General features: G+C 49.8%; 1 protein-coding gene across 2 annotated transcripts in view; it reads left to right on the forward strand.

Moving 5' to 3' along the window:
- Positions 1-12,568, forward strand: part of TRIM67 (tripartite motif containing 67) — a 55,157-nt gene that overhangs the window by 26,708 nt on the left and 15,881 nt on the right. For both annotated transcript variants that reach the window (XM_017526522.2, XM_017526523.2), the window contains exons 2-4: positions 7,624-7,719; positions 10,580-10,702; positions 11,663-11,773. In XM_017526522.2, the coding sequence (XP_017382011.1) occupies positions 7,624-7,719; positions 10,580-10,702; positions 11,663-11,773 (330 nt within the window). The remainder of the gene's footprint in view (positions 1-7,623; positions 7,720-10,579; positions 10,703-11,662; positions 11,774-12,568) is intronic.

Here is a 12,568-nt window from a genome sequence, read left to right on the forward strand (position 1 = left end):
AAACTCTCAGACCATAGCACATGAGGTTGAGCAATGCCATTAAGGGGCCACAAGCCAAGGAATGCAGGTGACCTCTAGAAGTCAGAAAAGGCACGGAAGAGGATTCTCCCTTAGAGCCTCCAGAAGGAAACAGCCCTGCCCATACCTAGATTTTAGGCTTGTAAGGCACACTTTGGATTTTTGATCTCTAAAACCATAAGATAATAAATTTGTGTTGATTTAGGCCACAAGGTTTATGGCAACTTGTCACAGCAGTGATGAGAAACTAATATCCCATAGGAACCCATGACAGAGTGAGCCTGGGGATTCAGGGAAACAGATCCTCCCAGAGGGTTCTCTTCTTTTGCAACAGCCCTAGATAAACACAGTGGTAGCGCCTTCAAAGAGATCTAGTCTGTGTTGACAGAGTTGTGGCAGCAGGCTCCATGTAGGGACTCTGAGAGTTGGAGGTGGCTTTGATGCACTGAAGAGAATGCTGGATCAGCATCTGGAGAGCCCCATTCCAATCCCAGCTCTCCTCCTTACTGACTCAGTGACCCAAACACAGGGAGCTGCTGGGATGGGAGCTGATCTGAGCTGCCTTGCCTCAGGAGATCTCCTCCCAACTCAGCTGCAGCCACTGCAGAGAAAGGCTGCCTGGGTCAACCCCTGGCTCCGAGTTCTTCTGCCAATGACCCCTTCTGTTTCAGGGGGGTCCCCTTCAGCCTGTGTACCCCAGCCTAACACAGCAGGGGCTGTCACTTAGTGTTGCTCCCTTCACAGCCAATGCTGAACTGTCTCCTCCCCAAGTAGACTTCTACCCAGGGGCCCGCCCTCTCCTCTGTGCCCTTACCATCAATCCTTCATGCCACATGGAGCAAAGTCTCTGTGGTCTGGATCCTCAGGGTGGGGGACGGGATCCTGGTTGCTGAATAGGAAGTAGGGAGCCGGTGGGGTGGGGAATCCAGGAGGTCTGGCTGCCACTATTTCCTGGGGAGGGGTCTGCCCAAGCCTCCCTCTCAGGACCCTGCTTTGTCCTATTCTTTCCGCACTTCCAGGGTCTCCACACACCCACCTCCTCCCTCTCCTACCCCTGTGAGTCATCTCCAGGGACTCCATGGTCACACCTTGTTTCCAGTCTCCGGGCCTGTTGCTGCGTTTGCCCCAATCGCAGGGTGATCAAGGCTCCCCACCATGCTTCTGAGCCTTCATTGAGGCTGGACGCTGGGAAAGTGATATTTATTCATCATTTTTTTTCAGAGACAAGGTTTCACTCTTGTCACCCAGGCTGGAGTGCAGTGGTACAATCACAGCTCACTACAGCCTCAGATTTCCGGGCTCAAGCTATCCTTCCATCTCAGCTCCCTGAGTAGTTGGGACTGCAGGTGTGTGCCACCACGCTTAGCTAATTTTTGTATTTTTTGTAGAGACAGGGGTCTTGCTATGTTGCTTAGGCTGGTCTAGAACTCCTGGGCTCAAGTGATCCTCCTGCCTTGGCCTCCCAAAGTGCTGGGATTACAGGCGTGAGCCACCATGCAGAGCCTGGAAGTTATATTTATTCTGCTTACTGGGCTCTTGGAGCCTAGGCCTGGCCGTTGAGACAAGGCTAGAAGACAGAGCCGCTCTCCATGGGCTGGGCAAGGGGTATTGTGATGAGGGGTGGGAGGCTTCCCCAGCTGTTTCCAGGTTGCTCAGTAAATGGGGAGAGCAGGGCAGGGTAGAGGAACCCTCTGGTCTGCAATAGAGACAGGGCATCAGGAGGGGCAGGCATCAGAAGCCCCATCCAGTGTGACTTAATGTGAACCAGGTTAGTGGTGGCAGTTAACCTAGAAATAGTAAACACCCAGAAGTCATAAAAAGTGGGTTAGTCCCCAGAGTAGGGTCAGACTGCTGACGCCAGGGACCATATGGGGCTCCATGCCATAGAAACAGTGGGTTTGGAGTGACCACATGGCCATTTTAATTATGCCCGGTGTGGGAGAGGATTGAGACTTTAATATCTCGGGGAGGTAGTCAGACAAAAATCTAGAGCAAAATCAATTCAGTGACACAAATATTTATGGAGCATGTTCCACATGTCGGGCGCTATGCTGCCTACCGTGCGGCACTCCAACACGCTCAAGGCAGAGATCTCCAGGGCGCAGTCGGGCAACAAGGCAGGCAGCTGATGCTGCTTTCCGAGGCCACACATCTACAGTGAGAGGCCAGGCAAGGTAGCTCAGGCCTGTAATCCCAGTGCTTGGGAGGCTGAGGCAGGAGGATCACATGAGGCCAGGATTTTGAGGCTGCAGTGAGCTATAATTGTGCCACTGCACTTTAGCCTGGGTGGCAGAGTGAGATCTCCAGATCTCCATCTCTCTCTCTCTGTCTCTCTCTCTCTGTCTGTCTTTGATACGGGGTCTCGCCCTGTCACCCAGGCTGGAGTGCAGTGGCACAATCGCGGCTCACTGCAGCCTCAACCTCTTGGGCTCAAGTGATCTTCCTGACGCCTCAGCCTCCCAAGTAGCTGAGACTAAAGGCACACGGCACCACGCCTGGCTAATTTTTTAATTTTTTGTAGAGATGACATCTCATCATGTTGCCCAGGCTGGTCTCAAACTCCTGGGTTGAAACAATCCTCCCACCGTGGCCTCCTGAAGTCCTGGAATTACAGGCATGAGCCACTGCTCCAGACCTCCATCTCCTAAAGAAAAATAAAAAAGTCAGTTGTCTTTCCCTCCAAAAACCTTTACCACTAGAATTATCAGGTCTGGTTTCCACAATGCTGTTCCCCAGGAGAGGAGAAGTGACTTGTCGTTCACACACAAAGCACTGGGTTGAAGAAAAGGACCAGTGTGTGCTTGTGAGGACATCCCTCGACTGCGCCTGGCCCTCACACTGTGCATTTGGGCTCTTCGATGGCTGTGGACCAGGGCATGGGGACCTCACGTGGCTGAGCACATGGCAGGTCCCAAGGTGGCTTGCATTCAGGTGACCTCACCAAGAAGGCATCAAAAAGCAGTGGAGGGAAAATTAGATGGCAAGTCTGATGGGTGGGGAAGCAGTGTCCACTGAGCTGTGAGACTGTCCGCCTTTCAACGAGGCATTAGCCTGCGGTCACGGCTCTCCTTCAAACCACTCTGCTCTTGGGCTCCTTGCCAAGCTCCTTAGTCTTCTCGCCAAGCGGGAAGCAGGTCAGCAGGCTCTGGGTGGGGGCTGGGCTCCTGGCAGGCTGGCGCCGGCCGGGGCAGAGCTGTCCTCACCCCTGATACTGGGCAGTTGGTGCGTGACCCTAACTACCCTGCCTCTCAGGTAGAAGCTAGCTTGCTGGGTTCCTCCAGGAAGGTGCTAGCAGCGGCGATGAATCTGCAGGGATCTATCCCACTCTTCGCATACACCCCGGAGTCAAGCAATTGTTTTGCTTTTTATTCAGCCAGGGAGCATTTGTTGAGCTCCTACTTTATGTAGCACAGTAGGCTAGAAATGTAGAGACAAAAGACAAATCTCTCCATTGAGGACGGTGGTGAGTGGGAGGCGCCATGGACTGAATGTTTGTGTCCCTTCCAAATGCATGCATTGATGCCTAAATCTTTAATGTGCTGATATTAGGAGGTGGAGCCTTTGGGAGGTAATTAGGTTTAGATGTGCTCTGAGCCGCCTCTGATGGGATTAACGCCCTTATAAAAAGAGAAAGAGACAAAAGAGCTCTCTCTGTCCTCTTTGTGCACACACCAAGGAAAGTCCATGCATCTTAGTCCATTTGCGTTGCTATAAAGGAATACCTGCGCCTGGGTTATTTATACAGAAAGGTGGTTATGGGGCTTCACGGTTCTGCAGGCCGTACAAGAAGCATGGCCCCAGCATCGGCTTCTGGTGAAGGCCTCAGGAAGTTTCCACTCACGGTGGAAGGCAAAGGGGAGCAGGCATCACATGGGGAGAGAGGAATTGAGAGGAGGGAGCCCAGGCTCTGTTTAACAACCATTTCTCATGGGGACTAATACAGCAAGAGCTCGCTGAGGAGGGGAGGACGGCACCAAGACATTCATACGGGACCCGCCCCCATGACCAAACTCCTCCCACTAGGCCCCACCTCCAACACTGAGGATGAAATTTCAACATGAGATTGGATGTGGCCAAAAACGCTGTATCCAAACCACGGCACCATGTGAAGACCTAATCAGGCAGAGAGCCCTCACCAAGAACCAACCACACTGGCACCTGGATCTTGGACTCTGAGACTTCCAGCCTCCAGAACTCTGAGAAATCCATGTTTGTGATTTAAGTCCCAGGTCTGTGTGTTCTGTTACTGCAGCCTGAGCTGACCAAGAAAGGAGGAGCCAGCTCCAGCCCCAGGGTGCCCATTCTTTGGGTGGGTGTCTTGGGGAGGGGTTGCTATTCTTTCCCTGTCACTGATAAATTTCAACTTGAAAATCCCTTTCATTTGAGATATTCCACAGGGCCTGTGAATGATGCTAACCCCTCAGCCTCCTTTTGAGGGACAGTATCCTGGAACGGGTGGAGTTGTCCTGGGCCTTGCATCCCACTAAGGATATGCCAAAATTAAGGCTGTCGAGGCAGAAGTAATTCGATAAAGGTTCATTGGAAGCCAAGTGTGAGGATCCACGAGGGAAGACACACCAACAAAGCTGGGTGTGTTCCAGAACCTCTCACAGGTTGGAAGCTTATCTAGAAAGTGTCGGAGAAGGGAGAGCTCCTCCTGTCAGAGGTATCCTTTTCCGCTGATGGCTGCAACATACAGGTTACATTCATTGGCTATAGATGACAACATACAGGCTAACATTCCATGTGCAAGACGACCAGTAGAATGTTGTGATTCAGAAACAAATGTGTCATTTTTTTTTTTTTTGAGACACTGTCTCACTGTCACCTAAGCTGGAGCACAGTGTCATAATCATAGCTGACTGTAACCTCAACCTCCTGGGCTCAAGCCATCCTCCTGCCCCAGCCTTCCGAGTAGCTGGGACTATAAGCACACACCGCCATGCCCAGCTAATTTTAAAAATATTTTTTGTAGAGACAGGGTGAGAATGAGCTGGGAAAGCAAGGACAGGGGGTGTGACAGGGAGGTCTCTCCATGTTGCCCAGGCTGGTCTTGAACTCTTGGCCTCAAGCAATTCTTCTGCCTCTGCCTCTGCCTCTGAGTGGCAGAATTACAGGCGTGAGCTACTCCACCCGGCTCCAGTGTCTTTTCAATGCCAGTAGGTTATGTATTAATCAGTATGTCAACAGTTTGAGGAACTCACTGTAAGACTGGAGGGCCTCGGGATAAGAACCTTTTCTCAGAGACAGGATGTAAGCCATGAATCACGAGACCTTCCCCCGGTGGTTAATCGGGAAGCCTGCCAAATGTGACCTGTAGGTTATCAGATGGGTGTCAAATCTGTGCTCTCTGGGACTAGCCATTGGCCAATCACACATGGCAGTTGAAACTTACACTAAATAACAGAAAAAGTCCAGCGCCTCAGTCACATTAGCCACTTCAAGTGCTCAGTACCCACAGGCAGTACCCAGTGGCTACCATTGGGCACAGGGCAGAGCTGGGATGCTTCCCATCACTGTACGTTCTATGGGAGGTTTCACTGCCTAGGTGCTGGCAACAGATGGTGGTACACTGTGGGCAAGCTATGGAGGGGAGGGCCTGAACCCACTGAGGTGGGGCTGGGGGTAATGAGCCCCATGGTGCAGGGAAACGCTTCCCCAAGGAGCTTCAACCTGCCGTTCCTCAGCCTGCGTCTCTGCTCTCTCTGAGCAGACAGAGCCCAGCCCTTGACCTCCCTTACGTGCTGGTGCGCCTCAGAACTGGGCCTGCTTCCTCGTCTTCCACATACCTCCCTGTGTCTTTTCATCCACTCCATGGCTTCCTTTGCCATCTTTTCCACAGGTTTTCAGCTGAGGCTGCACTTGCATAGTCCAGGGGATCGCAAACTGCATCAGAACCCCCTGGAGGGCTTGGTAAACCCGACTCCTGGGCTTCACCAGCGGCTTCTCATCCGCAGATCTGGGTGCAGCCAGAGATGGTGCACCTCAACAAATCTCCCAGTGACGCTTACGTTGCTGGTCTAGAACCACACTTTGGACAACCGTTGGTGTGGTCTAAAGAATCACATTCATTGATTCATGCATTCAACAAATATTTATTTAATGCTAACATGTGCCAGGCGCTCTTCCAGTGCTGGGATAAGCTGCAAACCACCCAGAAAAGCCCATCCTATATCGTAGGACAGCAAACACATTTTCTAGGTTGGGTGGTGACAACTGCTAGGAGGAAGAATAAGCCAGTGGAAGGGGAGGGGGCTATCGAACAAGGTCATGAGGAAAGTCCTCACTGACACGGTGACATCCGAGCAGAGACCTGGGAGGGGACCTGGGGGAGAAGGAGACCCTGACCTTTCTGATTCTGCTTTGTTCTATCCTCAGCTTTTTAATATGGAACATGAGAGTCATGTTAAAAATCAAGGTCACAATCTGGATGGGCATGATGGCTCACACCTGTAATCCCAGCACTTCGGGAGGCCAAGGTGGGAGGATCGCTTGAGGCCAGGATTTCGAGACCACCCTGGGCACCATCTCTACTAAAAAATGCAAAAGGCCGGGTATGGTGGTGCACACCTGTAATCCCAGCATTTTGGGAGGCCGAGGCGGGCAGATCATAAGGTCAAGAGGTCAACACCATCCTGGCCAACATGGTGAAATTCTGTCTCTACCAGAAAAAAAATACAAAAACTAGCTGGGCATGGTGGTGCACACCTGTAGTCCCAGCTCTCAGGAGGCTGATGCGGGAGGATCACTTCAGCCTGAGAGGTTGAGGCTGCAGTGAGTCATGATTGAGCGACAGCACTCTAGCCTGGGCAACGCTGTCTCAAAAAAAAAAAAAATCAAGGTCACAGCCTACTCAGTAGCTAGGTTTTAAAGGCAAAATCAATTGTCTGTTCTGTGGTTCGTTACAAAGAAGCCTGGTGCCAAAAGCCGTAGATTTGAGCTCAGCTTGCAGTTTCACCCTCGGGCCCCAGCAACTGATCCTCGTGCTTCAGAAGACCCTGCTGACCACGCCTCTCTCTTCAGGGTGACGAATCCCCATGGCTAGGGGTACTGGGCTAGGAGCCCGTGCGCCCCTTCTAGAGGATGCCTTAGGATCCCAGTCCATACACCTAGTCAACCTCCAAGACCCACAGGCCCCTTCCTGTCCATGCTTCAGGGCAGACAACTCCCCAAGGCGTGCACCCCATGCCAGGAGGTCACTATGTGGGGATCGGGTGGACAGAACTTGACCTGGGGTCTGGAATGTCCATACAAGTATGTACTGATGATGGATAGAGGGGGCCAGGCCAAGTCAAGGGCTCTATTTATCTTCTTGTCTTGGGCTCTGCAAACAACTGGGGCAGCCTGTTCACTTCAGCCAATTAGTTGAGTGCTCCTTACCTCTATCCAGCTTTGGCAACGAGAAAGGAGAATGTAGACCAATCAACCACATAAACAAATGTTGTAGGGATCGTGGGTCAGTGGTGGTCCCTTCATCAATGAGAACAGCAGGCACGTGGGATCAGTCCTATCCTCTCTTATAAGCATAAGCTTTTACGATGAAGTGCAAATTTTGTGTGCCTTTCACACCTAATTTTTCTTTTCAACATGTGATATCTTTTTCAGGCACAACTATCTCAGGCCTTAAACGGAGTTTCAGATAAGGCAAAGGAAGCAAAGGAGTTTCTGGTTCAGCTAAAGAACATACTGCAGCAGGTCCAGGTGAGCACAGCTCCGGCATTGGGAGAGATGCTCAATGTGGAAAGTTTGCATGTTGTGCATCGTATTCAGAAGAAAGGAAAAGTCTTGTGATGAGCATTTTATCAGTGATGGACCTTAGAAGGTTAATGTGCCCTGCCCTATAGCCTTGGGTGCTAAAAGTATCACATACTCAACTCATTGGCACACACGCAATATCTGATACAGGAGCCAGTTAGAGAGAGCCGGAAAGACGTGATCTAGCACTCTCCATGCCATGTCATCCTATGTGACATCTGTATATGGCGATTTTGTGGCCAAATACGCCCATGTCATCAATGCATCAAAATATCAATACTTCATTTACTAAACAAATGTATTTACTGAACTCTTACGCTATGTCATGTACTGAGTGCATCACAAGACACAAAAATCAATGAGGCACCATTTCTGACCTCAGGGTCTGTCTATAGGGGAGAAGGTGCACACATAGGTGCTCCTGTGTGAATGTGCACACATGGAGGAACTGCTCATAAGATTAGAAACCCATAAAGCATTCACATATCTGGAGGAAGAGAAGGGACTGAGGGCCCTTGGATTCTCTTTTTTTTTTTTGAGACGGAGTCTCGCTGTGTCACCCAGGCTGGAGTGTAGTGGCACGATCTCGGCTCACCACAACCTCCGCCCTCTGTCTCCTGGGCTCAAGTGATTCTCCTGCCTCAGCCTCTGGAGTAGCTGGGGCTACAGGCACACACCAGCATGCCCGACTAATTTTTTGTATTTTTGAGTAGAGACGGGCTTTCACCATATTGGCCAGGCTGGTCTTGAACTCCTGACCTCATGATCCACCCACCTCACCTCCCAAAGTGCTAGGATTACAGGTTTGAGCCACTGCGCCCAGCCCCTTGAATTCTTAAAAAACCACCCTTCCTAACAAGTTAAGTACAGACTTCAGCCACAGGGCATTTTAAGTCATAATGTTTCCCATGTTTCACAGACATGAGATATATTAGCCTGCTGGGGCTGCCATTGCAAGATGCCAGAGATCGAGTGCCTTACGCAGCAGAAATCTATTTTCTCATAGCTCTAGAGGCTGGAAGTCTGAGATGAAGCATCAGCAGGGTTGGTTCTCTTGAGGCCTCTCGCCTTGGCCTGTGGATGGCCGTCTTCTCCCTGCGTCCTCACATGGTCTGACCTCTGTGTGTCTGTGTCCTCATTTCTTCTTGTAAGGACGCCAGTTATAGTGGACCAGCGTCCACCCGTACAAACCTCATTTTACGTAATGGCCTCTTTAAAGGCCTTATCTCCAAATATAATCACATTCAGAGGCACTGGGGAGGGTTAGGGCTTCAATGTATGAACATGGGAAGACAAAATTCAACTCATAACATGAGGTCTGGATACACACTGAGGCCCAGAAGGATTTTTTTTTACCAAACAGTGTTGGATGCCAGCCCCAACCCTGTACGTGGTGCCCTTAGTCCCAGTGGTGACAAGGGAGTGAGAAAAGAAATAAAGACAAGAGTAGGGTCCCACAGCATGGGTCCAGGGGACCAACGCAAGAAGCACAGGATGGTGTTGGCGCTGAGCTCTAGGCTCCACACACTTTTATTAGGTGCATTATCTTGTTAACCTTGTGGGCTGTGGTGAGGGGAGGTGAGAACGGTAAACTAAAGCTATCCTGGGGTAAGATCAAATGGAGGGAGAGTGTGAGTCTACAGCATTCAGTAGCAAATGTGGTTCTTCTAAGAAATGCTAACTTAGGACACCGAATTTTGCCATAATTTTTATCAAGGTGCATCTGTGTAGGAGCACAGCAGATAAGGTGCCCCGAGGTCTGACCACACACAATGCCTCAGGGGCTTTTGTCTCCAGGGCATTGCAGACGAAGAGCAATCAGAGTTAGTCCATATTCTGAGAAACTAGGCAGAGCCTGTGGCATTCCGGTTATCTCTGCCCTGCAAGACTTTCCTGTCCCACAAGCTCCCATCTGCAAAGACCCTCCCGAGTCTTGTGAGCAGAGGTCCCATTCCTTGCCAGAGTTCTTGCACAAGCCCTCTTTACCAGACCCTCACGCAGACCCTATGTTGGGAAGAGATAGTGGGACCAAAGCAGCTTTCCTGCCTTGCAACCACACCGCGGCGTTCCGTGGTTTTAAAACGCTCTCAGGTGGTCTTCAGCCTCCTGTTACCGCTTGATTTCTGCTTTTACAGGCCTTAAACAATTTTTACTTTACTGCACCATTGTTTGGGGTTTTCTTAACATTTGATCTGTGGCACGAATCTCAGTGTATAAAAAGCAAAGCAAGCTTGTGATCATTTAACAGAAATAACACAGGTCTGCCCCTGGCCATCTTGGCCCACAGCTGAGACAGACAGACTTGACTGCAAGAGCACTATTTTTTGTTTGTCTTACTTTGTTCCAATTATAAAAAGCACAAGTACGTGTTACAGAAACTTTGGAAGGAACTAAGAAAGTTCACCAATATCTCCCCATCTGAGATGACCGCTCTCACTGCGTTGATACATATTGTTCTATTGCTTTAAACACACACACACACACACACACACACACAGTGTATGTGATTATGCTGTGAACAACGTGTATCTTGCCTTTTTTCCTTCTTAACAGTCTGTCATGAGCATTTTCCCATGGCATTAAAAATGCCCTGTGAACAAGATTTGAATGACTACAGAATATTCTGCCGTATGAATGTGCTGAGATTCATAGTACCTGCCTTAATTCATATAAATATTGCCTCTAATTTACCAATATTATAGAGAACTCTAGGATGAACTACTTTGAAATATATCTTTGTCTACAGCACTCACCAGATTTTAGTGTCTTCTCCTCTCTAACTCTCTGCTTCTCCCATCCCTGCCAGGAAAACGGACTGGACTACGAAGCCTGCCTGGTTGCTCAGTGTGATGCCCTTGTGGATGCTTTAACTCGTCAGAAAGCCAAGCTGCTCACCAAGGTGACTAAAGAGAGGGAGCACAAGCTGAAGGTAGGTCCCTGGGGGACTGACACATTGAACCCCCACCACATCCTCTGCACCCAATGTGGGGTGGAGCACACAGTAGGCACTGGGTAAACATCAGCTAAGTGAGTGAGTGAATGAATGAATGAATGAATGAGGCAAGGAGGGGATGCATCAGCTGATTCCGTTACCTTCCTGTGACCTGACAGAGACCAATCTATATGCCCTGTATATCTTGCAGGTTTCAAGTCAGAAGCCCACCCTCTCCCTCCCTGTTTCTGTCTAAAGGACTATTCTTGTTCTCATTTTGCAGAGCAGAAGTGACTGATGACAGTGACTAGCCCTGACCCTGTTCAGGTCTCCGATTCTGTCTCCTTCTTCAGGTTCTCTCTGATATCTTACCTACTCAATAGTCAGCAATAACATACACAGCCAGTTCCCACCAAGGGAAGATGAGGCTCTCCCCCTCACATCACGCTGAGTCTCCAACTCAGCCAGGTACCCATGAACTCTCTGAGTTGATGATGGGCTCTCACTGTCCAAGGAGCTCATCTATGCTAGAGACGTTTCCTAACTGGACCACAAAATATTACTGTCAAGAAAAGGAGGAATGTGTGCTGGGGATGATCCCATGGTTAATAAGTGAAGGGGCATCATCCAGGGACACTAAGAAGTCGGAAACCAGTCAAGAAGCTGGTCACTGATTGTATGGAGAGTTTCAGATTATGCTTTCTCTGCATGGCTATTATGAGTTTGGAAAGGTTTCTGTGTTGGGTGTTGTAGCTTGTTGGGAAGTGAGTCCACTTATTTCCCAGCAAAGAAGACACACAGAGCTCAGCAGCAGAGCTGAGAGAGAAGCAGGTGCGAGGTGGTCCAGGCAGCACCGCCTCTTCCAGGCTGTGTTGGCGCTAGTTCTCTGACTATTGCGGTGGCCTGCCTGCTCTTCCTCTCATGAGACGGTTACTTAGAGGAGTCTTTCCATTGCAGATGGTTTGGGACCAGATCAACCACTGCACATTGAAACTGCGCCAGTCCACAGGACTGATGGAATATTGCCTAGAGGTGATCAAGGAGAACGACCCTGCTGGGTTCTTACAGGTGAGCCCACCCCTAGAAGACACCAGGTGGGCTTCCTCCAACTGCCCTGCCATTCCCCAAATCAGCCCAAGTTCTAGGCAAGACTCTTTCATGGCTCTAAGTTGAGTAGATTCTCCTTTGCTCAGTGATTCCTGAAGACCTAGGCTCTCACCCTGGCTCTGACTCTCACTAGATGTGACCTAATTTTGCAGCATGCATGAAATGAGGAGGTGAAATGACATCATCTCTAGGGCTGAAATGCCTCAGTGCAACATTTTCCGCACAAATGGGAAAGGACAGTCTTGCCAAACAAGCTGGACAGATTGCGCCAGAAGAAAAGTTAGCAGAATCCACATGGCCATTATCTCAATGTGCCGAGTGCTGCAGGCCTGGCCGGTGACCAGCTGCGCTCAGAGACAGTGCAATCTTCTCAGGGCCGTCTCTCCTGTATTCAGGCTGACTCAGGGTCATGAGTATCTCTCAGGAAACTAGCAGTGATTCAGCCTCTGTCTGTGAGGAAAATGATGAATCCCTTTGATGACTTTCCAAGAAAGATACATGAGATCCTGGCTGGACAGGAACACGTGCCAAGTTTTGATAAGCAGGACCTTCCAGCAAAGGAGAGCAGGACTGTGGGTGTGATACAGTCAGGTTTGGAGCAGAAGTTGCAGAACAGCTCAGAGGAGACCCAGGCAGGGGGCAGATATGGGCTTCAAAACTTTAGGGGTATAAAATACGGTTTCTTTTTTTTTTTTTTTTTTTTTTGTAAACGGGGTTTTTTTTTTTTTTTTTTTTTTTTTGAGACGGAGTTTCACT

The sequence above is a fragment of the Cebus imitator genome, unplaced genomic scaffold, assembly GCF_001604975.1.
Source record: "Cebus imitator isolate Cc_AM_T3 unplaced genomic scaffold, Cebus_imitator-1.0 Scaffold42, whole genome shotgun sequence".
In the NCBI taxonomy this organism is placed as follows: domain Eukaryota; kingdom Metazoa; phylum Chordata; class Mammalia; order Primates; family Cebidae; genus Cebus; species Cebus imitator.